The sequence below is a fragment of the Urocampus carinirostris genome, chromosome 20, assembly GCF_059441175.1.
Source record: "Urocampus carinirostris isolate Australia breed hairy pipefish chromosome 20, RoL_Ucar_1.0, whole genome shotgun sequence".
Lineage (NCBI taxonomy): Eukaryota > Metazoa > Chordata > Actinopteri > Syngnathiformes > Syngnathidae > Urocampus > Urocampus carinirostris.
In genome coordinates, this window is record NC_142368.1 from 1348643 (window position 1) to 1376363 (window position 27721).

General features: G+C 43.1%; 2 protein-coding genes across 2 annotated transcripts in view; both read right to left on the reverse strand.

The window, feature by feature from the left end:
* Positions 1 to 1184: 1184 nt before the first annotated feature.
* lyrm2 (LYR motif containing 2) lies at positions 1185 to 5496 on the reverse strand. Its single transcript, XM_088325434.1, has 3 exons — positions 5402 to 5496; positions 2477 to 2617; positions 1185 to 1520 (listed from the first exon to the last, which is right to left on the reverse strand). The coding sequence occupies exons 1-3, from the start codon at positions 5444 to 5446 to the stop codon at positions 1398 to 1400; spliced, it is 309 nt and encodes a 102-aa protein (XP_088181560.1). The 5' UTR covers positions 5447 to 5496; the 3' UTR covers positions 1185 to 1397.
* Positions 5497 to 8843: 3347 nt separating this feature from the next.
* Positions 8844 to 27721, reverse strand: part of mdn1 (midasin AAA ATPase 1) — a 105863-nt gene continuing 86985 nt past the window's right edge. The window contains exons 85-102 of the mRNA XM_088324684.1: positions 25709 to 25841; positions 25465 to 25640; positions 23911 to 24033; positions 23679 to 23832; positions 23338 to 23609; positions 20715 to 20864; positions 20551 to 20652; positions 19298 to 19499; positions 19053 to 19226; positions 17208 to 17362; positions 15542 to 15631; positions 15364 to 15479; positions 15118 to 15292; positions 11754 to 11827; positions 11560 to 11674; positions 11415 to 11481; positions 9114 to 9256; positions 8844 to 9050 (exon numbers count right to left, since the gene is read on the reverse strand). Of these exons, the coding sequence (XP_088180810.1) occupies positions 8865 to 9050; positions 9114 to 9256; positions 11415 to 11481; positions 11560 to 11674; positions 11754 to 11827; positions 15118 to 15292; positions 15364 to 15479; positions 15542 to 15631; positions 17208 to 17362; positions 19053 to 19226; positions 19298 to 19499; positions 20551 to 20652; positions 20715 to 20864; positions 23338 to 23609; positions 23679 to 23832; positions 23911 to 24033; positions 25465 to 25640; positions 25709 to 25841 (2607 nt within the window). The 3' untranslated portion in view covers positions 8844 to 8864. The remainder of the gene's footprint in view (positions 9051 to 9113; positions 9257 to 11414; positions 11482 to 11559; positions 11675 to 11753; positions 11828 to 15117; positions 15293 to 15363; positions 15480 to 15541; positions 15632 to 17207; positions 17363 to 19052; positions 19227 to 19297; positions 19500 to 20550; positions 20653 to 20714; positions 20865 to 23337; positions 23610 to 23678; positions 23833 to 23910; positions 24034 to 25464; positions 25641 to 25708; positions 25842 to 27721) is intronic.

Consider the following 27721-nt stretch of genomic DNA (forward strand, 5'->3'; position numbering starts at 1 on the left):
AGAAAAGAAAGTAGAAAAAAGGAAGAAAAAAGGGGGGACGAAGAAAGAATCAAAGGAAACGAGAGAAAGGGCTGACAAAAAGGAAAGAAAAAGAAAAAAGGAAAGGAAATAAAAATAAAAAGGGGTATGAGAAGGATAAAGGATGAAAGATGAAAAAAATGAGAAAAGAGAATCAAAGAGAAAAAAGGGGAAACAAAAACAAAAAAAGGAAAGGAAAAAATAAATCATAAAGGAAAGGTGGGGATAAAGAAGAGGAAAAAAGAAACTACAATAAAAAACGAGGGGAAAAAAGGAAAATAAAGAAAAGGGGGAGGGGGAAATAGGAAAAAAAAGCAAAAAACAACAACACAAAGAAAAAGTGGGAACATTTTGGAGAAACTTGAGAAAAAATGAAAACAAGAAAAAATAAAGAATGAAAGGAAGTGGGGAAAGTGGGAATAAAAGAGAAAGTTAAAAATAAACAATGAAAGGAATCATTGAGTAACAAAGAACAAAAACATAAAAAGAAGAAAAAGAGGAAAAAAGAAGAAAGCGAAATAAAAAATGAAAACGGGGTACAAAGAGAAGGAAAAGGATTGAAAAAGAAAACAAAAAAGGGGGAAACGAAAACCATAAAATGATATCATAAAAAATAAATAATAAAGGAGGGATAAAGAAGATGAAAAACAAACTGAAACAAAAAACAAAGAAGGAAAAAAGGGAAAAAGAAGAAAAGGAGGGAAAGGCTAAAAGAAAAGAAAACTTGAATAAAATATGGAGAAAATAAAGAAAATATGAAAACCAAAAAAATGATATAATAAAAAAATAAATAATAAAGGAAAAGTAAAGATGAAGAAAATGAAAATTAAACAGAAATAAAAAAACAAGGAGGGAAAGGCAATAAGAAAATAAATTTGAATAAAATATAGAGAAAATAAAAAAAATAAAAACGGGGAAAAATAAAGAATGAAACAAAAACGGGGAAAGTGGGAAGAAAAGAAAGTTTTTTATTTAAAAAAAGGGGCAAAAAGAAACAATGAAAGAACATCCATCCATCCATTATCTGCACCGCTTATCCTCAGTAGGGTCGCGGGGGTGCTGGAGCCCATCGCAATGAAAGAACAAAAATATTTGAAAAAAAGAAGAAAGATTGGGGAAAAATGGGAGAAAAAGAGGAGAAAGGAGTAGAAATAGTCATGATGAGATGAGTTCTAACCTCCATTTTGGAAGTTTAATCGACACAAATCCTCAATCAACGTTTGACAAAATCAAGTAGAGTCCCAAGTACACGATCCCTCACGCACACCTGCAACAGGACCGGAGTTCCGATCCCGACCGTTCATTCTTGTCAATCCGTGTCGACCCGTGGGCAGAAAAACTGTCTTTTTCTGGAATTCCGCTTCACGTCACCTACGCAGTCACTCGCCGGGTTTAGACGATTCGGTGCGAGTTTCCGGGTCAGCAGTCCCGGCCAGCGCGAGGGACATTTCTAGCTCCTCCAGATGTTTGTTAGCTTGCGTGATCATCATCCGGATGGCGTCCTGAGAAAGGAGAACAGATGAGGAGCATCCAGACACAGGGTTGGGTAGGGTTACTTGAACTGGATTACTTTCAATAACTTTTGGATGACTCCAATAGCAAATATGCTAATAAAAGACAAAAGTAACTAAATAGGAATAAAATGACTCCATTTTGTGCAGGCTCGGGGAGTAACGGAATACATGGAACGGCAAAAATCATGTTTGGATTTATTTTCATTTTGTTTCTGTGGCATTTGATTTTCGTTTTGCCGGAGATCAAAGAGATCAAAGCCAGGAGAGAAAGCTTACCACGTGTTGTGAGTCATCATTTTATTCCTATTTAGTTTCTTTTGTCTTTTATTAGCATATTTGGTATTGGAGTCATCCCAAAGTCATTGAAAGTAATCCAGTTAAAGTAACCCTACCCAACCCTGGTTTTGCCAGAGATCAAAGCCAGGAGAGAAAGCTTACCACGTGTTGTGAGTCATCATTTTATTCCTATTTAGTTTATTTTGTCTTTTATTAGCGTATTTGGTATTGGAGTCATCCAAAAGTCATTGAAAGTAATCCAGTTAAAGTAACCCTACCAAACCCTGGTTTTGCCAGAGATCAAAGCCAGGAGAGAAAGCTTACCACGTGTTGTGAGTCATCATTTTATTCCTATTTAGTTTCTTTTGTCTTTTATTAGCGTATTTGGTATTGGAGTCATCCAAAAGTCATTGAAAGTAATCCAGTTCAAGTAACCCTACCCAACCCTGGTTTTGCCGGAGATCAAAGAGATCAAAGCCAGGAGAGAAAGCTTACCACGTGTTGTGAGTCATCATTTTATTCCTATTTAGTTTCTTATGTCTTTTATTAGCGTATTTGGTATTGGAGTCATCCAAAAGTCATTGAAAGTAATCCAGTTCAAGTAACCCTACCCAACCCTGTCCAGACCAAATAGCGTTTCTTGGCTAGCTCGCTAGCTAATTGCTCACCTGCTCTGTGGCGTTTCGGTTCCTCCGGAAGTCCCTCCCGGCCCAGTCTCGGAGGTACTTCCTGTCCGATTCATCCGGCACGCGCCGTATGGTCCGCAACATCTTTCTGTAGATTCCCAAAACCTTCTGTCTCTGTAGAAACTGGGGACAGGAACAAAAAACAAAACAAAGCGGTGTTCGATTTCCGGGATTGGACCTAGTATTCAGACGCGGAGAAATTGAGATGGAGAGAAACGGTCCAGTTTAGGACATTTATTACAAATAAAATTAGAAGAGAGTGCACTTCGGACTGAAAGATTTTTTATTTTATTTATTTGACTATAAAGAATTTAATATAATACAAATTGCATTTTCTGAATGCAGTGGGGATTTTTCTCAGGGAAGGCTTGGGGTCAGTGTGGCCTGGACAAGAATGATGTTTACAGAAAAACAAGAACTGGAACAAGGGGTGACGCGGAAAAAGGAGACAAGTGTTCTGATAAGCTTTCTTGTTGTGAGTCCTTGAGACATGGCGGCGGCTTTCAGCGAGGAGGTGGCGACGAGGTGGAGGCCACGTGAGGAGTTTGCCAGAGGGGGAGGTGAAGCTTGCACCTGACCCCGCCCCATGGGGGGGGGCTTCGTGATGCACCGGTCAGACGAGGTGGGGAGTTCCTGGCCCGCCCATGGGGGAGGGGCCAATGCCCAGACATGTGAAAAAGACGGAAGAAGAGAGACGGGAGCAGAGACGAGAGATGGGAGGCTTGACGAAGACTAAAGAGACTAATTCAACAATAATTCGATGGAATTCACTTAATAAATACTTTAAGAAAATAGATCTGCCCCCGTGTGAAAAAGACTGTCTCTTGTCAATATTTTTCCCTAAAATTAAGAAAACGAGCATGCATTGTTAGGAGAATAAGGTTTGCGTTTGGTTAATGGAGTCAGATAACTCATTCGAACAATTTGGTAAACGCTACATTTGTATCATAGTTTTTTCCCTAACAGGACCAAAAGCAAAAACCAATAAGAAAGTGTTACGGATCGGCAAAATGGACCATGAAACGATGACAGACCATTCTGGAAATTCACATTTCAATGCAAAAACAAGACCTCCATGTGCAAGAGATTAGAAGAACTGCCCATTCACACATACACTCACAGGGAGTCAGCCATGCAAGGCCAACTCCCTGCTACCAGGGGCTGTTCATTACCCACCTATAATGTACACAGTTGAAGCCTTGTTTGTCGCGGGGGTTACGTTACAAATACCTAATTTGGCATCTATGTGTACATATGAAACCACAATGTTATTGACACTGTCAGAATCCTGCACCCATGTTGTTTTTTGTGGCTCTCTATTGTCCTCTTACCTTTATTAGTATTCCTTCCCCTTGGTTCCTTGCTAGTTCCTTGTCTTCTTTGTCACATCCCAAGCATCCTTCATCTGACAGGATGACTATATTACACACACCGGGTGGTGTGTAGTATCTCAATTTAAGGCGATAGAAATACTATGGTTAAGGTTTTGGTTGCGCCAAAAAAAAAGCCTAATCCCAGAATTTGTACAGCTATAGTAAGGATTTAACATTAAATTCAGGGTAAAGGATTAGACTTCATCACTTTTGCTGCTGCTGGATCTTAGTGCTTAGTGCTGCTTTTGACACAGTGCACCACAATTTCCTACTAGAACGGTTGGAAAAATGGATTGGTCTCTCAGGAACCGTCCTCTGGTGGTTCAGATTCTACCTCTCAGATAGGACGCACTGTGTTAAATATGGCGAAATGACATCTGAGCCCTTTAATGTTACCTGTGGTGTTCCGCAGGGTTCAGTGCTTGGCCCCCTTCTTTTTAGCATTTACACGCTTCCATGAGGTGATATTATTCGCAAGTACAATATGAGCTTCCACTGCTACGCAGACGACACTCAACTGTATCTTCCGTTGGAGGAATCTGCCACACTAAACTGTGGAAATTTGGAGGCCTGCCTCATTGAGATAAAAGAGTGGATGTCACTCCATTTCTTGCGTCTTAACTCTGAAAAGACCGAAATGTTAGTCATTGGTCCATCTAAATGCCGTGACTTATTCTCAAAAACTGCTGTGAACATTGACAAATGTCACATCACACAGAGTGACTCAATTAAAAATTGAGGTGTCATATTTGACCCTGATCTATCCTTTGAAACGCAGGTAATCTTCGTAACATTGCTAAAATTCGTTCTATACTGTCTCAGTCGGATGCGGAAATTATAATTCATGCGTTTGTTACCTCCCGTCCCGATGACTGTAATGCACTACTCTCTGGTCTCCCGAAGTCTAGAATCAAGTCTCTTCAGCTGGTACAAAATGCCGCAGCGAGGCTTTTAACTAGGACAAAAAAGTCCGATCACATCACACCGATTTTGGCTAACCTGCATTGGCTCCCAGTTAGCCTTAGATGTGATTTCAAGGTTCTTTTAGTATTATACAAAATCATACATGGACTTGCTCCCTCTCTTTTCTTTCAGATCTGATTTTGCAAATATTTGTTAAGGGAAAAAAGAAATTATTTTTTGAAATGGGAAAAACGAAAAAAAATTAAGAAGAACAGTGACGATTGAAAATAACATAGGAAAAGGACAATGAATTAAGAAAATGAAAAATAAGAAAGAGGGGGGAAGAAAAGGGGAAAAGAAGACAAAAAGTTGAAAGTAAAAGTGGTTACATTTGTAGCCCAAATGTATTTAGTTTTTGGCCTAAAATGAAAATTAAGCTTTTAAAATCTCAGTCGTTTTCACCTCTGACTCGATGTTGTCCACATATTTATTAGTCCTGTTTGTTGTCATTTGACTTAATGACAACGATGTTTTTAAAACGCAAAAGAAATGTTAAATTTAATTTCTCATCGTACATCCTACAAAAAGTGGCGTTGTTTAACTTATAACAGCTAACTTTTATCATTTTTACCTGTTTGAGGGAAAGTGCAGCTGTGGGCATTCTCGGCGCTGCCATTTTTCTGGTCACGTGACCAAATTCATTTCATCGGACAGCGCCATCTGCAGTGCCGGGGTGTAAGTGTACGTATGGAACATTATTCTTTATTTTCTGTAAAGAAATAAAAAGATTGTAAATATTGAAGATTGAAATGTAAATTTAAATATTCTATATCAACATGTTTTATAGGGTATTTCTGTATTCTATTTATTTTATTATTATTTTCCACACAAGGATACTGCTGGAAGTGGGAATTTGCCTACGGGGATGAAGAAAGTATCTATCCATCTATCTTAAATATTGAAGATTAAAATTTAAATCTAAATATTCTATATCAACACGTTATATTGGGTATTTCTGTATTCTATTTCTTCTATTTTATTATAATTTTATTATTTTCAACCAAAGGATACTGCAATGAATTTCACTACAGGGATGAATAAAGTATCTATCTATTCATCTTAAAATTTCTGAATTGTTTATACATATAGCCTTTAATTGCAAAAAGTCTCAAAGAGCTGCACAGAAAACGATTACAATGCGTCCTGACCTGAGACCTACATGAGGACAAGTAAAATCTGAAAAAAAAGGAGGGGACCTGGAACTAAGCCCTGTGGAATGCCACAGTAGAGACCATGCCCTCAACAGACTCCACCAACTATGAATGGCCATGTACAGGAAGCCAACAAACTCTCCAGCTGTATACTAGATTTGAAACTCCAAAACATTCAGATGGAATCGAAAGAGAGCGCGGAACTCCATGCGACCACTTACCTGGCCGAGACACATTTTGGGTGTGTGAGTGTGTGTGTGAATGGGTAAGTGTGAAGCACATTGTAAAGCGCTTTAGGAGGTCTTCATTGACTTGAAAAGCGCTATAGAAATGCAGGCCATTTACCATCTTGATTATCCTCAATACGTTTGTAGGCTGACTCCCTATCTGTACATGAGTGTGTGTGTGTGTGAATTGGTAAGTGTGAAGCACATTGTAAAGCGCTTTGGGACGTCTTCATTGACTATAGAAATGCAGACCATTTACCATCTTGATTATCCTCAATACGTTTGGAGGCTGACTCCCTATCGGTGCATGAGTGTGTGTGAGAATTGGTAAGTGTGAAGTACATTGTGAAGCGCTTTGGGAGGTCTTCATTGACTTGAAAAGCGTTATAGAAATGCAGACCATTTACCATTTAGCATCTTGATTATCCTCAATACGTTTGGAGGCTGACTCCCTATCGGTGCATGAGTGTGTGTGTGAATTGGTAAGTGTGAAGCACATTGTAAAGCACTTTGGGAGGTCTTCATTGACTTGAAAAGCGCTATAGAAATGTAGACCATTTACCATTCTGTCCTTAAAACCAAGAAAAGATTTCACAACAAACCTTTTGGTGGAGGGGCAAATAAGATGTCACATCAGACACGCTATGAAAGTACCTGCTGTGTCAATAATCAGGGATCAGAATGGAGATTTTCATTTTCAGCTGAAATAGCCAGGGTCCAGGAATAAAGCAGGGCGGATTATTTATTTGTGTGTCTCTACCATTTCCCTTCTGGACTGTTTAGTCATTATCCATATCAATTAACTGAAAAATCAATCATTTAAAGCTAAAATAGAGTTCAAAGTATTGCTTCTTTCGTGATAAATGCTAAACACAATACAACGCTATCACAAAATAAGTTCAAGTGGGAAACTGTGAGCACCACCTGCTGGCCAAATGCATAACCATCAAATTTTATTCTTGATAAATAGAATTCAAAGCAATTATTCTACGGCACCGTTAACACTTCAAGGCTGAGTGGTCATATTAAACACAATGCGTCCTATCTGACCATGGGTGTCAAACTGGTTTTAGCTGGGGGCCACAAATGCCATCAAAACATCTCACGAGGGCCGGACTAGTAAGTTTAAGAGAAAGAGAGAGAGAGGGAGAAAAAGAGAGAGAAAGAGGGGAAGGAAAGGGCGAGCGATGAACAGATAGGAAGAACAAGGGAGACGGAGTAACTGAGAGAAAGAGAGCAGAATAGAGATATGAATGGAGAAGGGGGAAATGAATATAGAGAGAAAAAGAAAGTGAAAAAAGAGAAAGATAAAAAGAATAAGAGAAGTGAAACGACAGAGTCAGCAGGACAAAAAGAGACAAAGTGAGGTGAGAGAGAGGTCGAAAAAGGGAAAGAGGGTGAGAAAGGAAAAAAATAGAAAGAGAATTAAAGTGTAAATGAGAGAAAATAGACAGAGAACAAGACTGAGAAAAAGAAAGAGAAAAGAGAAAAAGAGAGAGTGAACAGGAGAAAGAAAAAGAGGGAGAAATGCGTGAGAAACAAAAGATAAAAAGTCGTGAGAGGGGGGAAAAAGGGAGAGGAAGAAAGAAATCCAACGAGAAATAGAAAGACAGAAGGAGAGAAAAGAGAAAAGAAAGCGCAAAGGGTAGGAAGAGAGAAAGAAAAAAGGAAGTTAAGAGAAAGAGACAAAGAGCAACAAAATGAAGTGATAAAGAGAGACACATAGAGTGAAAGAGATAGAGACAGAGAGTGGGAGAAAAGGGGTGGAAAAGAGGGAGAGAGAGAAAGAAATACAAGTACAGTGTCTTTGTTCGAGGCACCTGGCTTTGGCAACATCAAGTTGACATATTTCAACCTGCAACTTGTTTTTCTCTTGCGCTTCTTGCGGGCCGGATTCAATCCCTTAGCAGGCCTGATTTGGCCCGCGGGCCGCCTGTTTGACACCTGTGGTCTAGGCTGCTTGTGTGGCACGGGCAAGTACGTGCATTTCTTACATATGCTCGAATAAACTGTCTTTTTGAGGGGTTGGGTTGGCATTTGGACTGTACTTGATAAAGCCTTTTTCTTACTTTCACCATTTTCATGCTACACAAATAGACAACCGCAAGCACGAAATCGTGACCTCAATCTTGAAAAAGCGTTACAAGAAAATTGCTAAGAGTTTATTACTTGAGAGAAACTGTATTCAATACATAAAGCGGAAGTGTAGGCGAGTATGTGTTTGTTATTTTGATCACCGGTTATACAGTACAGCCCTCCAAGACTATAGGGGGCAGCACTGCACCTTAGTGGGAGTTTGACAGTTTGAATATCCCAAAAAGAAGGTTAAACAAAACTGAAACAAATGTATCTCCCTCTGGTTGACTCCTATATCTTTAATGTTCGGCAAATTCTTTAAAATAAAAATTACACAAAAAACAATCATGATATGGATTAGAACGCATGTTTTGGGTCGACCTGGCATAGTCCACTTGGTGTCCCCAATGTCCTGTTTCTTGCTCCCGATCTCCAAACACCAAAAACATGCTTCACATGATTCATTGACGTGGGCAACAAAAAACAAACCTTGTAAATATTGTGGTTCATCGATATCACAGATATTTAAAGCAGCATGTCATTTTCGGTGCAGGGCTTAGTGGAGGACGAGGACAAGTCCTCAGTGGTCCGCAGCGGTGACCAGTTCGAACCACTGTCTTAAGGCGTCGCTCAGCGTCTCGGGCAAAGCGTCCACGTTGCGCAAAATGACGTAGAAGGGGAACGGAAAGTCTTCCATGTAGGAACGGATCTCCGGTAGCTGGCCCGGGACCGAAAACACCGGGACCTTGATGTCGAGGATGGAATCCTGGACAGGTGATGGGTGATGAGTGTCGAACGCGAAGAAGACAAAGGGGATTCGAGGAGTTACCTTGGAATTGGGATTGTCCAGCGCCACGAAAATGAGGAAGATGTTAGCGGCCCGCGCCGCGTGGACGGCGTCCGTCACGCGTTGCTGGCCTTCCAAGAACAAGCCCCGCCCATCCGAAACCACGATCAGCAGCTGGGCAGTTTCTGGACAACACATTCGGAGAATTCAGTCAGGAACGGTTTCTTGACAAAGTGCTGTAGCCCCCCGATACATCAAGTATCGCTACTTGGCGGATTGCCATCGCACCGCGTTCTGCATTCTGACTGGCTAACCACTTGCCCCGCCCTTTTCTGCCAATGAGTCAATAACATTGCGGTCCAAGTTGTTCGCGGTTTAAGGATCCCTAACTGCTGAAGGATTTTATACATTTGACTAACGTAAATTCCGGACTATAAGCAGCTACTTTTCCCCCAAACTCTCAACCCTGCGGCTTATTCAGTGATGCGGCCATTTTATGTAATTTTTCTAACGGCCACTAGCGGCGCTCGAGTACAAAAGGTAAAATTTAGACCGGTGGAATATATGCGCCGAGGAAGACTGCAACTTCACTAAAACTGGCCGCATGCGAAAGGCAACTTTTTCGCAAGTCTGCGAGTGGATCCTGACAGTGTGGGGCAGCATCAAAAAATCCACCATCACCAACGGGTTCCGAAAAGCCGGTCGGAGAGGAGGGCACAGAATCAGGAGTGGATGGGAGCGTGGGACGAGGTCTATATGACAGTTTTTTTCCAACACTGAGGAAGACGACTTTGATGGCTTCAGTTCTAAGGAGGAAGATGAGGACGGTTTACGTGAAGTACGGTATGTTTTTTTAACAGACCCGTTTACTGTGTTGCGAGCGTGTTGCTAGTAGCGTTTTGCTACCCTTCACAGACACGGTTTGGGATGAAAGTTATAATATTATTATTAAAGCTTTGAAAACTCTCTAGGTGTACCGTCTTTCTTTGTAAATATGTGTAACCATGTAGAATATGTATTTGCAACTGTATATTTTTGTAATGTATTTATTTTAGAGACTTATTCTGATATGTTTTGCACGGGCCAATTAAAAAGAAGGGGCGTAACAAACGCGGGGTGACGGGAAGTGGAGACCAGTAAAGGTGAGTGTTTGTGGACACGGCGGACAATAGTGGATATATATTTTTCCCACCCTTACCTTTGGAAATATACACTTTTTTTCCTTGGATTACTTTCAACGGGACCCGGACTCTGCAGGTCTGCATTAAACCCTAAGTACGGTATCATTTTCCATTCATTTTGCCGGCTGTGATTTTTGGACTGTGTACTTAAATAAAGGACATTTAGTTTCAATTGCGGGCCTTAAAGTCAGGTCTGGGTTAATTTTGTGTTCGTGTTACATTCTATTTATGTGGGCGCATGCGGCTTATATGTCACCCATCACTCAAATGCATCGTTCCAAATATCATTTCTTAGTTTCCATTTTTTTTTTTCTGGCAACTGTGCGGACAGCAAAGTAAGAATTTTATTGTGCAGGGAAACGGGGTTCTTCACTGTGCATATGACAATAAACACTTTGAATCGGATTGAGTTTAAAAATGGACTCATCGCAGAAACATCAAGATCGTTCTAAAACAAGATACCGGGAAAATGTAAGGCCGCATAGCTCACCTAAGTTCTCTTGCAGCCATCACGTTCAATAATCATACGTAACCGTAGTCTTCTTACAACCGTGAGTGTAGTCAATCCAGGAGACGAAATATTTACAAATACAGAATAGCAAAAAATGTTTTCTCTATGCCGTAGTGAAACCCAACTGTGATTCACATTCATCTTTTTCAGCCAATTGCAGGCTTTGTTTCGCCCCTTTAGCCTATGCGAGCCTGTAAATGATAAAAAGGATCCGCCCCCTTGACCTCCGAATAACTTTAGCCAATAGTGACTGATTCAAATGATGATTGACACATTGGTTAGGAAATGAAACGCCGGTATATAAATCCCAGCATACGCCGCGGACGACTTCGCCTTCGGGGGAAAATCTAGTCGGCGACTGCTTGCCTTAGTTGCGAGACTTTGCGACTTAATATTGATCCATATATAAGGCGCACTGGATTATAAGGCGCATGGTCAGCTTTTGAAAAAAATCAAGGCTTTTAGGTGCGCCTTATAGTGCGGAAAATACGGTACATGCAATGAATGTTATAAGTAGATTTATAATAAACTTCATTTTAAAGTCTTGTTCTGTTTTATATTCTGATTATCAGTCCATAATACTTGCTAACTTTTCGTCACGAGTTTCAGAAACTGCTTCAAGTGCAAACGAGTACGACAAAAAGTCCTCACCTGAATTGCTGGATCTCGCAACGTGCTGGCGTGCGGCGACAAACATGGCTGTGGCGCTTTCCAGGAACTGCAGAGGACACACTTTGGTTCAGTCCGATCGTCTTCAGCGAGGTAAAAAAAAAAAAAGGTGGAGCCGAACTCTCACCTGAGCAATGCGAGTCTTCTTCTGTCGGAAGGTGCAGAGTCGTAGAACGCGAGCGCCGCAATTGTCGGTGAACTGCTGCTGGAAAGGGTGCAGCAGCTGTACCTGCTCACCGAAGCTGCAACGGAAAAAGCAGAGCGATGGAGTCGGAGGCGCCGACGGTAGCGGGGAAAAAAACCACCGGACGGGGACGCTACCTGTACACGGCCACCTGCCCCACTTCCAACAGGGTCAGAGCGTTCACGATGACCGACAGGGATTCGAACGCCAGCTGCAACGAAGCCAGCGGAAGGTCAATGCCGACTTTGTACATCCTCCGGTTTCCAGGTAGACTAACAAACGTGAACTACGTTTCTAAAGAAAACTAACCAACTTCTCAGTTGGTCTGCGAAAGCTAGCCCTACTGTTAGGCTCTTACTAGGATAGTTTTAAAAATACTTCTAATAATCTGGATAACAAATCGAAGCGGCACGGCAGATGAGTGGTAAGTGCGTCTGCGGCACAGTTCTGAGGTCATGGGTTCAAATCCGGCTAGCAGCCTTCCTGTTGTTGGAATTATTACTTTATCAATACACACTTACATTAGTAATCTGACTCCAATTTCTGACCTTACCCAAACGCCACTCATCCAACAATACGCGTGCTCGTTCTGCAATAGAAAGGTATCAGGAAGCCGGCATTACACACACGAGTGGATTTATTCCTAACACACAAATCTAATACAAACAACTGGGTCTCGGGTCCCTCTTAATACAATCTTGTGCGTCTCTGTTCCCACCAGCAGGCGCACACCATCCGAGTAGCCCAGCATTAATTTATACTATACAATATGCAAATAGCAGAGCAAAAAAAACATCCTAGCATAATTCTATTGGCTATGTGTATATTGCAGTTATCCTTAGCTCCTTTCCTTAGTTATCCTTTCCTCCCCTGCAGGATCACGTGTTGGCCCCTCCTAGTTGTGGTTTCCTGGCAGTTGTTAACCAACTGCCTCCGAGTCATTACCCTGCTTGTGGTCGTTACCGTCTGTTCTAGAACATTCTTTTCTTGCACTTTTTTGCACCACACATCCTGTTCCACCCATCACGCGCTCATGCAGATATCCTCATACTTTCATACAATAAACAGCATCATCTAAAAAAACACTCTATGCTTATATTTTGATTTCCTTTAATGCTTGTATTTTGATTTTCCTTTACTGTGCAGAATGAATTTGCATGTTTTCCCCGTGCTTGCATGGGTTTCATCCGGGCACTTTGGTTTTCTTTCATATTCCAAAAATAGAAAGTTAATTGATCGGTCCAAATTGTCCCTTGGTGGGAATGAGCGAGTGAGTTGCATATTCATGTGCTCTGCGACTGGCTGGCAACCACTTCCTGAAGATACCTGGAGTGGGCTGCAGCACCCCCGAGACCCTACTGAGAATACGTACGCTGTGCAGATAATAGATGGATGGATGTTACTGTGCGCATGGCGCCTGGGGATTTCCCATCATGCATCATTCAACATTGGATTTCATGTGGTAGTTGTGTAGTGAAAGGAAGTCCATCTCTTTTTAGCTTCCACTTATCTCATTCCCCTTTTTGTTTCAAAAGGTAGGCACTGACCTGAAACTGGACAACTAGGGGAAGACGACATGTTTGCCAGACCCACAGCCTCGGACCCACAGCCTCGGACCCACAGCCTCGGACCTCCTCCCTCACACCTCCTCCCTAAACTATTTTATGGTTTAATTTTGAGAATGCCGAGTTGATGAGGATGAAGGCAAGCATCCCAATTCTACATTTACTATTCACCCCTAGGGTTTTCCCTACTACTTGAGTCAGCTAGGAGTCGAAACTACATGGGAATGGTCCAAGTCTTATGAAGAGTTATACCGAAGAGCACAAGGATGCAAACACATTCACAAATATTTAACACAGCAAAAAAGGCGCAATGATACTATGATGAATGGTCTCGTAGCAGATACAATCAGGTTCAGAAAAAAAACAGTTTCTATCAGTCTGCAAGCTGCTCACGATGTAAAGAAGCTGCCGGGGCGAAATAAAGACCAGAAATGTCCAGCCTAAAGTTAAAAAAAATCAGGTTCTAGCCAACGCATAAGACCATAAGATTATGATCTGTAATCTTACTCCTGAAAAAGACATTTTTCTGCTTTAAATTGTTCTATTTCTTCCAGACCCCTTTAGTAACCACTAAATAAGTCAAGTCAACAGGTCAAGATGGCGGCGCGCGCGAGTGCAGCGGCTTCAGGTGCTCCAGTTCGTCTTTTTGTTTTCAGTGTTCTTTTAACCCTCATATTTTCCCTTCGACTCTTTTCACGACTACAATAACATCCACAACATACCGAGGGATATACAGAGACCACCGGATCTCCCTGGGTGATCTGCCAGCCGGCAACGACGGAGCAAAAATAAAGGCTGCCGATCGGGCCTAGGCTAAGAAGGCTACCACACAGACCAGCGGTTCCGAGCATGTTCCTGACCAACGCCAGATCCATCGTCCACAAAATGAGTGAAATTGAGCTGCGGATCGCCACAAAGCTTCGTTCGAAATTGCACTATTTTTGTCATCACGGAGTCTCGGGTTTACCCACGCTGCAGTCCAACTAGCAGGACGCACACTTCACCGGCATGACCGAGACTCCGGTAAAAACCGGGGTGGGGGACTATGTGCTGCAATAACAGCAGAATCATTGACACACACTGCTCACTCGATATAGAGTTTCTAGCAGTATCCTGTAGACCCTTCTATCTACCGAGAGAGCTAACTGTGGTCATTGTGGTTGCTGTTTACGTTCCACCGGATGCTAACGTTAGCATAGTGCTAAATCTCCTGCCCGCTGCTATCAATAAACAGCAGCTTGCAAACTCAGACAGAGCTTTTATCGTCGCCGGCGACTTTAATCAGGCATGCTTAAGGACTATACTTCCCAAATTCATTCAATGTGTGGACTGAGCAACCAGGGGAAACCGTTGCGATACCAACTGTATTACGATACCAAACATCCTACATGCCGACATTTCTTGTGTAAATATTGTGTAAATTATAACTATAACCTTAACCTCCTTGTTTTATAACCTTATCTTCTCTGTTCCTTTATCTCCTTGGCTTTTTTACCTCAATGTAAATGTGTGAAACTGGAATGTCATGCCCAATTTCGTTGTCACAATATGTTAACCCATTTTGTACCAATGACAATAAAGGTATATTCTATTCTATTCTAAAAAAAAAAAACACTGGACCGTGTGTACAGTAAGATCAAACATCTAGTTGGATCCGGCCATCTCTGTCTGTCCTTCACCCCCCTCTGGAGGAAAACAAAGCCTGCAACAAGGACAATACAAACATCTTCTTTGTTTTCTTTTATCCTCACTGTAAAATGTGAACTGGAGTGCCACGTCCAATTTGTTGTTACAATATGTTCAACCCATTTTGTAACAATGAATATAAAAGGTATATTCTATTCTATTCTATTCTAATTTCGCTACATCAGCGCGGCAGTTCAGCTCATTTTGGTTGCAAAACGGGAAACAAGAGGTATGGAATAAGGTGCGGCACCTGTTTGGAGCGGTTGTCCACCATGCTGGAGGAGTCGTCCACGGCCAGGCAGATCTGGTAGTCCCGCTTGCTGGCCTTAGTCCTCCTCAGCCAGATCTTGTCTTTGCGGAACTGGCTGGCGATGTACGGGATGACTTTCCTCATGTTGAGGCGCTTGCCGGTGCGGTAATCGCCTCTGGCGGGGAAAACCACCGTGAAGAAAGTTAGCTCGACCGCAAAACGAATCCCGTTTTTCGGGGAACTCACTTGAGCTTGGCGGCGTGCGTGGGTTCTAGAATCAGGCGCAGCTGCTCGGACAGTTGCTGGGACAGGAGGCGGGTCAGGCTCTGGTACTGGTGCCACATGGCGGCGGCGGCGCGTTCCTGTTTTGAGGGCGCGGTTAGCACCGACCACGACATAAGTGAGGACATTTATGGAAACACACCTCCTCTGGCGTGCCTGGAGCTAACTCGTGCCACGTAGCCAGCTGCAGCTCCATCTCCTTCCTGATGGCCTCAGGGTCCGGCTCCTGTTCCTGCAAGCGACCCCCCCAAAATTTGTCTCAGATAGTTCTCACGCTGGGCAGCACGGCGGCGCAAGGGTTAGCGCGTGTGCAGCACAGTTCTGAGGTCATGAGATCGAATCTCCTGTGTGGAGTTTGCATGTTCTCCCCATGCTTGCGTGGGTTTCCTCCAGGCACTTTGGTTTCTCCCACATTCCAAAAACATGCATGTCAGGTGAATTGGCCGGTCTAAATTGTCCCTAGGTGTGAATGAGCTGGCAACCAGTTGAGTGTGTCCCCTGCCCACTGCCCGAAGATAGCTGGGATGGGCTCCAGCACCCCTGCGACCCTACTGAGGATAAGCTGTGCAGATAATGGTGTTGTGGAAAAGAGACGTGCTGGCATCGGACTTTCGGGGAAGTCTCGGCAGACGAGTTAGTATAAACAATTAGAAACTTGCTGACATCGGACTTTCGGGAAAGTCTTGGCAGACGAATTAGTACAAACAATCCTCCTTAAGGGAAGCGTTTCTGGGAAAACTGAGGGAAAAAAATTTCCAAAGAAGTTACGTAAGCCCTCTCGCAGGGCTGAACCCCCCTTTCAGTTTTACTCCATTGAAGCTATAAAAGCTCTGTTATGTCTAAGATTTTCTGAGTTCTCTTGTGACGCTGAAGATGAAACAATAAAACAAGAAACTTCCTCTGACGTCACCTGCATTCCTTTGAACGCATACGAGAAAAATTAATTAATTCTCGAACCTATATTTCTCCAACATTGGATGGATTGTTCTCACGCTGGACAGAAGCGTAAAAACATTCTCGCCCAGCTTGTTAGCCCGCTAAAATCCAATCAGATACAACATTGATGACCGTGATCTCCAGCAGATAAAGTGCCTTTTTCAATTTCTGGATATTTTTTTGTGTTTAGGTTCTCCTTATAGCCCAGAAAATAAGGCAAATGTCTTCCAACGATCCTCGTGAAATAAAGACAAAGTCTGGAAAGTGAGGGAAGAGTTTAGCACTTGTTGAGCAGACTTGTTGAGACGACGTCGAGTTGCTCTGCATTTCCAATTTTAGAATATTTTTCAAATCAAAATTCAAAGCGACCATATTTCTGGACAATATTGCACACTGGAGTATAAGGCGCATTTTTGAATTCCTGGAAATTTTTATATATATATATTGTTTTTTTATATTGTTGGTGATAGGAATGAGTGGAGAGGTGTTGTAAAAGGATAGTGGGATGTTTGGACGCATTCTAAGGGATGGGCAGGGCACCAGTATGATACGGCAGGGGTAAACCAGCGAAAGCTGTCGGGACAGAAGAGTGTGTTGTGTCACCCTGGCCGCTTTCCGGTGTCCCGTTTCATCCGGAGGGACGAAAGCATGACCGACTTAGGTGCCTAACTTGTTTGGGTGTTTCCTCCAAAATATGAGTGTTTTTTTTTGCTATTTTTTCCCCTTTTTTATTTTCTTTGTTATTGTATGTGTTTGTCTTGCTGTCGGTCACCCCTCTTGAGGGATATGACCAAGGTAGATAATTTTTTTTACAGGGGTGAACTCTCATTAATGTTTAAAAACATCAAATTGAATATTTTCTTTTTGCATACCAGCATAGTGTCCAAAAGCAGGTCATGACGCGTTTGAAAGCTGGAGTCAGCGTTTTTGGAGTCTTCTTCCATCTCCTCTGAAGCTGGCCGGTCGGACCGCCGTTCTAAGTCTTCCTGTTCTTGTTTTTGCGGATGCATTTCGTCCATTTCCATACCTGGAGAGAGAACCCCAATTACGTCATTTTTGCTTTCTTGCAGTGTCTGAAATAACTGTCCGGACGCTCGGGGCGTGCATCTTTTACGTCGGGCCGACAACTTTTTTCAAAAAAACAAAAACAAAAAAAAAACGTTTGCTTTATTCCGATTTCGAAATCTTCGTTCGGTTTGGACATTCAGTCCGTTAGGCAATTTGCATACTCGACAGCCAATCAAAAGCCTGCGTCGAATAACTATCTGCTTCTGGACTTTCCCAAGCCTTATAAGGTCGTGCATTTGCATATCGTTTTCCAAACTAGACGCAGAGAGAACACGAGAAAAATGGTAAAGTGGATAGGAATGAAGGATTTTATACATTTTACTATAAAGGATTTTATACGATTAAATACAAGTTACATTTATCGAATGCAATGAAGATTTTCACTGAGTGGGCTTCAGGTCACGCTGTTCCAAATTGCGGAATGTTTCGGCTGGGGAATTTTGATAACAGGGCTCTGGCAGGACGTCAGGCATTGTTTTGATAAGCGCTTTGCTGTTATGAGTTTTTCATACATCGAGGCGAGGGGGTGGACCTCACGTGGGGGACTTCCTGGCACGCCAATGGGAGGAGCCGGCACACCAGCTTGCGGAAAAAAACGTGCGCCGGGAGAAGAAAGCAGAAGATCGAGAAAGGAGGCTTGACGGAGACTCGAACGACACTAATTCGGCCATATATTCGATGAAATTCACTTAGTTAAATTGTTTAAGAAATTAAATCTGCCCTCGTGTGGAAATGCCAGTCTCTTGTCCGTCTTTTCACTTCAAGAAACAAGCGCGCATTGTTAAGAGAATGTAGGTTGTGTCTGGTTAATGGAGTCAGATATCTAATTCAAACAATTTGGTCACCAGTACATTTTAATATTTAATTCCTAACAATTTAGGAATCAAGCCAAAACCTCAGAAGTAAGATTCAAAAGAAGCTAACATAATTGATGACGCTTCAAAGGGTAAACGTATATTAAAAGCATGGCGGAAAGAGGAGTTCACGTGGCGCAACGCAAACATTGCGTGAATGAAGATGAGTCAATACAGGTACATACTGATGGCAGATGGAAAACATGCAATGAAGGTTAGAAGTAGATTTATTATAAACTTAATTTTAAAGTATTGTTCTGTTATATATATTCTGATGTATTCTGAGGCAACTTTTCAGAGTTGTCTGTTTTTCACATGAGTGTCAGACACGGTCTCTTGCTATCTGAAGCACAGCACAAACATTCTTCTATCATATAAGATGATGAGAAAGTCAGACAGATGGAATAGAATGAGGCCTATGAAATGAAATGAAAATGAAATGATCTGCATTTCTATAGCGCTTTTTAAGTCAATGACTTCCCAAAGCGCTTTACAGTGTGCTTCACATTTCCCAATAGCGGCCGTGCAGCCATGTAAGGTGTTAACCTGCTTATTGGGGGCATTAGGGGTTCAGTGTCTTACCCAAGGACACTTCGACATTTAACACGGAGGAGCCGGGAATCGAACTGCGATCTCTTGATCCCAAGACGAGCGCTCTACTTCCTGAGCCACTGCCGCCTATCAAAACGGCCATTTCTCTGTACACCCTAGTCCAAGTGTTTACATCCCAAACTGCGCAAGTCAGACCTTCCTTGAAGGAGGTCAGGGAGAACAGGTGAGTGAGTGTGGCCGCACCTTGTTCTGTGCTCGTCTTTGAGGCGCCCGGCGGCTGCGGTTTAAGCTCCTGGACGTCCGAGGCTTCCAAACGCTCCTCCTCTTGGGGCTCCGCTTCCATGGGGGCTTCCTCTTCCTCCTCGTTCTCCTTGACCAGAGGACGTTCTGCAATCTCTTGATCCGCACTCGCCACATCTAGAACCACAAAAACCCACGGCGTTCCGGTCACTCGTTCCCGCACATCGCCAACGGCGCCGTCTACGTACCGTATGTTTGCCCGTCGTAGGCCTCTTCCCGCTCGGCGACGTGTCGGTAGAGATCGGACTTTTGTCGGCTTTGCGGTTGCGCGTTCTCGTCCGGCGCGGGTTCCTCGGCGCTCTCCAACGTGCGAAGACGTTTGCTGACTTGCTCGTCCGCGTCGCCCTTTTGACGCCGCTCGTCGGCTCGCCCGGGTTTCCTTTTCCAGCTCTGGAAGTCGGTGGTCACGGTGAGATCTTCAGTGACTTTGGGATAATGACTATGGCTTACCTGCAATGTTCCCTCTAAGCTGCGCGTGTGCAGCTCAGAGGGAACATTGCTTTTTTAAAATCTAGCCGGCTCACAAAAATCAGGGCTCGAAATTGCTAATTAAGAAGCGAATTAAGTTAAAGTTACAGCGCATGAAGGTAAAAATACAAGGGTTTCCCTGACGCTGTTTTCTAAATGCGGTATTTGGAAGTCGAGTCGAAGTAGAACGAAGTTGAGGAAAGTCAGTAGAGTTTTTCGAGAACCGGCTTCTTCGGCTCGGCTCACCAAAAAGAACGGGTCCCAAACGGCTCTTCAGGTTGTTTTTGCTTCTTTAATCTCTACACGACCAAGTATCATCTAAAATTATGCACAAAATGACTTAAAGGAAGGGGGAATAGAACAAAAAAGAAAAAAATGAAAAAGTAGTGAAGAGCTGGGAAAAAGAAAAAAAGAGCAGGAAATTTTCAGAAAAAAAGCCAGAAAAAAAGAAAAAGAAACAAAGTAAAAAGTAATTAGAGAACAAAAAAAGCAAGAAAAAGGTAACAGCTGGGAAAAAAATAAACACAAGATTTTTTTTTTAAGGAATTAAAAAAAAAGTAGAAAAAAAACAGGGAAAAAGAAGAAAAAGTTTGTGTTGCATTCAAATAATTTCCAATTCTATCAAGTTAATCTTGTTAGCAACATTGTTCTTCCACTAAGAAATGTAATTAAATACAGTTGTGTATCGTGTAACAGACTCAATAAGCCCCCAAAAATGTCCATATTATGCGACTAAAGATACCAGGAAAAAAAGAAATGGAAATCTTGTGAAAGAATTGTAAAAACAAATGACGTTTGTAGTGAAAAAAAATTCTGCATTGCCGGAAATTCAGCAAAATGTAAGGTGATGTCAAGTTTTGGACATGTTTGATCATGATTTAGTTGCCACACTTGGGATTGCCGTTGCTCACTGTCGTTTCAAGCGTCGCTCACCGACTTTGTGTGAAGGAAAATGACAGGGAAGATTGCTTACCTGGGTGCGGTTGTGTTTCTGCGTCTGAGAAGGCATCCTGGCCGTCAGCGTGGACTGGTGACCTTCTGACTGGTTGGCGTCTGCCGCTCCGTTGCCTTGCTCCTGATCACATCAGATGGATCGGTTGCGTCTCCAAACGGGGAATTTGGGGAGGGCGGCCTAACCTCTTTGGCCTGCTGCGTCTCCGACGCCTCGCCGGCCAACTCCATGGCGGTGTCGCTCTGGAAAACGCACTCCCCCGTCTGCCCGTCCGTGCTGTGTTCTTTCCTGTCTGCGGACTCGGGCCGATTCCCCTCGTCTTCTGGTTCCTCCTCCTGTGCCAGAGGAAGGGCTATACTCAGATGTTGGCAGGTTTTGTAGACCTTTTTTACGGCCAAATTCAAACACTTTCTAAGAACTTCTCATCTCATCTCATTAGAATAGAATAGAATAGAATAGAATATACCTTTATTGTCATTGTTACAAAATGGGTTAACATATTGTGACAACGAAATTGGGCATGACACTCCAGTTTTACACATTCACAGTGAGGTATGAGCCAAGAAGATAAAGGAACAGAGAAGATAGGTTATAAAACAAGGGGGATAAAGCTATAGTTACCGCTTATCCTCAGTAGGGTCGCGGGGGGGCTGGAGCCCATCCCAGCCATCTTCGGGCAGTGGGCAGGGGACACCCTGAACTGGTTGCCAGCCAATCGCTGGGCACACGGGGACAACACTCGCTCAGTCACACCTAGGGACAATTTGGACCGGCCAATTCACCTGAAATGCATGTTTTTGTAATGTGGGAGGAAACCGGAGTGCCCGGAGGAAACCCACGCAAGCACGGGGAGTACATACAAACTCCGCACAGGAAGTCTGGAGCTGGATTTGAACCCACGCAGGAGGTTCCCATGACATGAACTGTGCCGCACAAGCGCTAACCACTGCGCCGCCGTATATATATTTCTAAGGACTTATAAAGCCAATATTCCTATACTTCCAATATCATTAAAATAATGAATAATACATTAATATTTTGTTAATAATAATCACTATAGAGCAAGGGTGTCAAACATGCGGCCCGGGGGCCAGATCAGGCCCGCTAAGGGATTGAATCCGGCCCCCGAGACGACGCTCAGAGAAGCGCAAGAGAAAAACGAGCCGCAGGTCGAAATATGTCCACTTGATGTTGCCAAAGCCAGGTGCCTCGAACAAAGACGCTCTACTTGTATTTATTTCTCTCTCTCTCTCCCTCTTTCCACCCCTTTTCTCCCACTCTCTGTCTCTTTCACTCTCTGTGTCTCTCTTTTTCTCTTCCTTTGTTCCTCTTTGACTCTTTCTGTGTCTTTTTTAACTTATTTTGCTCTAACTTCCTTTTTCCTTTTCTCTCTTTCTACCCTTCGCTCTTTCTTTTTTCTTTTCTGTCCTTCCGTCTTTCTATTTCTCTTTGGATTTCTTTCTTCCACTCCCTTTTTCCCCCTCTCTCACGACTTATCCTTATATCTTTTGTTCCTTACACTCTCTCCCTCTCTCTCTTTCTTTGCCGGATTTGAATACACCCCTGGAAAATGGCATATAATTATGTTTGGATTTTCACTGGCTAACCATCAACCAACTTGTTTACCTGACTGCCCATTTTGCACATCTGTTCAGCTGCTCCTCTTGCACTCTTTGCACTACTGTACAGTACTCATAGCTATAATTTTTTACCTACCATTGCACATCCATTTTTTTTTCTTTCTGTACATTTGCATGTTTCACTCTACAATTTTTTTTATTTTTTTGCACTGTTGTACATAAAATCCCTTTTCAATACTTCATATTTATATCTGTATATTTAAGGAAACTGTGCGGGTCAGATGTATCGACATTTCGTTCTGTATACACGTGTACATGACAATAAAGTATATCTGAATCTGAATCAATCATTATTCAATTCGGTTACTTGGATGAACATATTGGAGTCAAAATCTTTTATCAGACAAGCCCGTATTGGCTAATGATGGCTGTGGACCGTGAAAAAAAAGGCTGCCATTGGCCGAGAAAGGTGTCAATCGAAAGGGGAGAAGGTAACGACCATATTGGGAATCATTTTATGAGTCTGTTTATTTTTAAAGAGGAGTTTTGGAGCGAACAAATTTCAAGAAGCAACGTCCTACGAAGAGAACACGCCTTTAGGCGTTACTGTTTGTTTTGGAGTAAATATGTACAGTTGGGTTCAATAGTGTATCAAAGCCATTTTTGCGGACATTCGTTGATTTGAAGACGGGGCCAGGGCACGTAAGAGTAAGCTACCTCGGCTTTATAGTTTTCGAGTATCTTGTTTCAGACTGATCGTGATGTTTCTGTGATGAGTATATTTTGAAATGGTTATCTTATCTTCCGTGATAAGGCACCCTCCCCCCTGGGAGGTGTAAGAATTCTCCCGGCGTGGTCCGCTGCGTGTCGTAAGAGGCGGCTAAAGTGGAGGGAGCGAGGGGATCGGGGATCCTCTCCTCTCTATTTCTACTCCCTAAGAGACAGCAAGGAAAAGAAATGGGGGCAAGGGAGCGAAAGGTCTTCGCAAACCCTAGTCATAGGGTCACTAAATGTGAGAGGATGTGGAAGTAAAGCCACTGAGTGGAAGAAAGAGGAGAGTGGAAGGTTTATGTGTTATATCAGTGGATTGATAGAAGAAATTATGGGGAATACCATTTGTAAGGTAAAAGCTGTACCAGTTCTGAAATTATGTCTAACAATTGGAAGTTTGTGGAAAAAAATCAAGTATTTGAATTCATGGATTACAAAGTGAAATAAAGAACAGCACCTGCTGGTTGCTCCCTTCCTCGTTGGCAGCTTCTCTTTCTCTTCTCGGGACGTCATCGTCTTTTGCGTCACTGTCGTCTCCACTTTCTTCCGCTTCCGTTTTTGGCTCCGCTTCGACATTGTCGTTGTCGGCGTCGTCGTCGTCTTTTTGGATTGACTCGTCTTCTTCCGTCTGCTGGTCTGCATCCTCCTCTTCCTCTCCGCCCTCTTTCTGTTCCTCTTGGTCCGTTTCAGCGGGGAGGGCTTTCTCGTCGATCTCGAATGGATTTTCGTCTGGGAGATAGCCAGAGAGAACAGATCAGATATAGACAAACCCTCTTCCTAGCACAGTTTTAAACTCACCTTCCCCTTCATTATCGGCTTCGCCGTCTCCGTCCTCTCCCATGTCGTCGTCCTGATCCAGGTTGAGATCGTCCGGAAGGTCGAGAGCCTCGGGTTCGACGTTCTTGTCCTGTTTCCCGTGATAGGGGTCCACTTCGTTCTCATCAAATTCCCTCTGACAGGATGAAAAATGTCAGTGACATCTTCAAATCAGCGGGTGTTTTTTTCCCCGATCTGATGGCGGGCTGATCACCTGGTCTCCTTGTTCGTTGATTTTGTCTTTCTCAAGATCTTTGGACTGGTCCTGGTGCTCCTCTTTATCATTGTTTTCGGCAGCGTCTAAGTCGTCCTCCTTGGCAGCCAATACCGACTCACCCTAAAGAAAAGGCGAACGCAGAACGTCAATGCCTTGAATCAGCAAATGAAAGGTACAAGAACCAATTCATGTTTGGATGTGCAACTGTTTTAAACAAAAGCAAAATGACCGGCGCCAATGTTCCCTCTAAGCTGCGTGTGTGCGCAATTACGCACTACCCAGAGCTTTTCCGCGCACAAGAAAATCTTGCCGGCTCACAAAAATCAGGGCTCCAAATTGCTCGTTAAAAAGCCAATTAAGTCAAAGTTACAGTGCGCATGAAGGTTAAAATACACGGGTTCCCCCGACGCTGTGTTCTAAATGCGGTATTTTGAAGTCAATGTCGAAGTAGAACGAAGTTGAGTAAAGTCAGTAGAGTTTTTCCAGAACCGGCTTTTTTGGCTCGGCTCACTAAAAGGAACCGGCTCTTTCGGGTCCCAAACGGCTCTTCAGGGTGTTTTTGCTTCTTTCATCCCTACACGACCAAATATGATGTAAAATTGTGCAAAAAATGACTTAAAAGAAGGGGGGGAAATAGAACAAAAAAGGAAAAAATACCAAAATGAAAAAGTAGTGAAAAGCTGAGAAAAAAAGAAACAAAAGGAAGAGAAAAAAGGAAAAATTCAGAAAAAAGCCAGAAAAAGAGAAAGAAACAAAGGAAAAAAGTCAATAAACAAGAAAAAAGTAACAGCTAGGAAAAAATAAACACAATGAGATTTTTTTAAAAAAGAAATAAAAAAAAATAGAAAAAAACAGTAAAGAAGAAAAAGTTTGTGTTGCATTCAAATCATTTCCAATGATACCAAGTCAATCTTGTTGCCAACATCGTACTTCCACTCAAAAATGTGATTAAATACAGTTCTGTATCATGGAACCGACTAAATAAGCCCCCAAAAATGTTAGTATTATGTGACAAAAGATACCAGGAAAAAAAGGAAATAGAAATCTTGTGAAAGAACTGTAAAAACAATTAATTCAAAAGTGAAAAATAATTTTGCATTGCCGGAAACTCAGCAAAATGCAACGTGATGTCAAGTTTTGGACATGTTTGATCATTAATTATCTTGCCACACTTGGGATTGCCGTTGCTCACTGTTGTTTCAAGCGTTGCTCACCGACTTTGTGTGAACGCTCAGACCCGTAAGGAAAATGACAGGGAACATTGACCAACATTGTAAGAGCGTACGAGAGGATCGCGTTGTCGACTATTACCCTGCTAGATCTGTCCTTCACCGCTTCTGGTTACCTCACCACTGGGAGTTGAAAATACTAGAGAACGGCTAAAGCTCTATAAAGATATATACTGAAAAGCTTGAGTGTGCGCACACAAAAGCCCCAGAAACAGAAAATTAAGAGAAATGGTTTGAAAAATAATCAAAGATCAGAAACTCCTATGAGGAAGGCAGAATGTGGCAGATGATGTTGAAGGATATCAAACAGACATTCAAGTACCTGGTCCATGCCCTTGCCAGTCTCGACCTCCTTGTCACTTTGTTCCTCCTCGTTCTCGTCGTCATCGTCCCCTCCCCACATTCTTTCATCCAAAGTCTCTGCCGCTCCGTCGCCCAGATCGCCCATCTTTTTGTCCAACTCCTCCTGCTCCTTTTCTTCATCCGATTCATCGTCACCTGTCAAAGCACGGACGTCAAAATCGAACTTCGAACGGCCTCGAGGCGTCGGCGGCGAAGCTACGGACCGGCTTCCTGCTCCTCGTTGTCGTAAGTTTGCCCGTCGAAATCTTCAGACATCTCCACGGCGTCGTCTTCCGCTTTGCTTTTCTTGTCCTCTTGCTGTTCTTTCTCCTGGCCTTCCGCTAAGGTGTCTTCCACCTGAAATGGGATTTAAACACTACCGTAAATTCCAAACTATAAGCCGCTACTTTTTTCCCAAACCTTCAACCCTCGGGCTTTATTCAATGATGCGGCCAATTGATGTCATTTTTCTTAGCAGCGCTCGAGTACAAAAGGTAAGATTTAGACCGGTGGAATATATGCGCCGAGGAAGACTGCAACTTCTTAGCTTGTGCATAAATTAAACTAGCGTAAACATACCCTGATCATGCAAAATGCAAAAAGAAAGGCACATTGACGCAGCTTTCAAGCTAAAAGCAATCGAGCAGTCCGATAAAGAAGGAAACAGAGCTACCGCACGTATACTTGGCATAAACGAATCGATGGCGAGTCGTGGAAACGGCAGCAGGAAGAACTAGAGAAATGTAAAAAGGCAGGTAATAAAACGAGGTGGCCCGAACTGGAAGACCTTCAAGAAGACAGGGTGAACACACAGAGTGCAGATGGCCGAGGTGTTTCGACTGCGCAGATCAGACTGAAAGCAAAAACAATCGCCACCGAAAAGAAAATTCCGGATTCCAAAGGAGGACCGTCGTGGTGTCTTAGATTTATGAAACGAAAAGGTCTGTCCGTCAGGAGATATATATTTAGTGGATATATATTTTTCCCACCCTTACCTTTGGAAATATACACTTTTTTCCTTGGATTACTTTCAACGGGTACCCGGACTCTGCAGGTCTGCATCAAACCGTAAGTACCGGTATCATTTTGCCGGCTGTGATTTTTGGACTGTGGACTTTAATGAAGGACATTTAGTTTCAATCGCGGGACTTGAAGTCGGGTTTGGGTTCATTTTGTGTTTGTGTTACATTTTTTAATGTGGGCGCACGCGGCTTATATACAGGTGTGGCTTGTGTACGTACAAAATCGGTTTTCCTCTTAAAATGGGGTGGGTGCGGCTTATAACCAGGTGCGCTCTATAGTCCGGAATTTACGGTATATTGAATGAAATTGACGCAATGAATGGCACACTATATCCTCAAGTGGGGATTCAGTTTCTAGGCAGTAACCAGAACAATCCACACGTAATCAAAGTGGCGCCGCCGCGAGCGGCAGCCTTTCCAGCAGCTCAGTGATATTTTCGCACTTTTTGTGATTTCTTGTATTAAGTGTCTGCTTCTATCTTCGGTGTTTTTTGTCCTGTTTGACAGCTACACTTTGGATGACCTTCCATCCTACGGTTATGGGTTTTAACGCACAAAAATGCATTTATTCGAGGTAATCAACTCCTTGCCCTGAAGAACTCTCGTGCCGGAGTGATGAGGGGGCCCTATCGTGGATGCAGTGCCGGAGTTAGCTAAGCCGCTCGCGGCGTTATAAGTCTTCGGTACTGTCCGTAATCAAGGTCAATGTGAACTCTCTACCAAATAAGACCGACGAACTGGCTGTGCTGGTGAAAAACATCAAAGCGTACAGGGAGTGCAGTTTGCTGTGTTTTACAGAAACGTGGCTCACGTCTAGCATCCCGGATGCTAACGCTACCCGGTGCTATCTGGCTTCAGCGCTGTTAGGCAGAAACACGAAAGCCTGCGGGAAGCGGAGAGAGGGTGGACTCGCTATCTACATGAACACGAGGTGGTGTAACCCTGGGCACAAAAATTTCCATCTGCTGCAGGGACGTCGAACTTTTGGCCTAGCGTGTGACATCATCCACTCCGCTGTTGCTAAACTATAATCACAGCACCCCGAGGCCATCCTGTTTAACTGGTAATAAACAACACAAGGATACTGCTGTAAGTGTGAATTTCCCTACGCCTATCTATGCGCTGCAATAACAGCCGAATCATTGACACACACTGCTCCCTCGATATAGTTTCTATCTACCGAGAGAGCTAACTGTGGTCATTGTGGTTGCTGTT

Excerpts from the sequence above, each read along its gene's own strand:
- lyrm2 (XM_088325434.1), bottom strand. The coding sequence starts at position 5,446 with ATGGCAGCGCCGAGAATGCCCACAGCTGCACTTTCCCTCAAACAG. Across the intron at positions 2,618-5,401 it reads CTGCACTTTCCCTCAAACAG|TTTCTACAGAGACAGAAGGT; the intron begins GTAAAAATGATA and ends TCCTGTCCCCAG. Across the intron at positions 1,521-2,476 it reads ACCGAAACGCCACAGAGCAG|GACGCCATCCGGATGATGAT; the intron begins GTGAGCAATTAG and ends CTCCTTTCTCAG.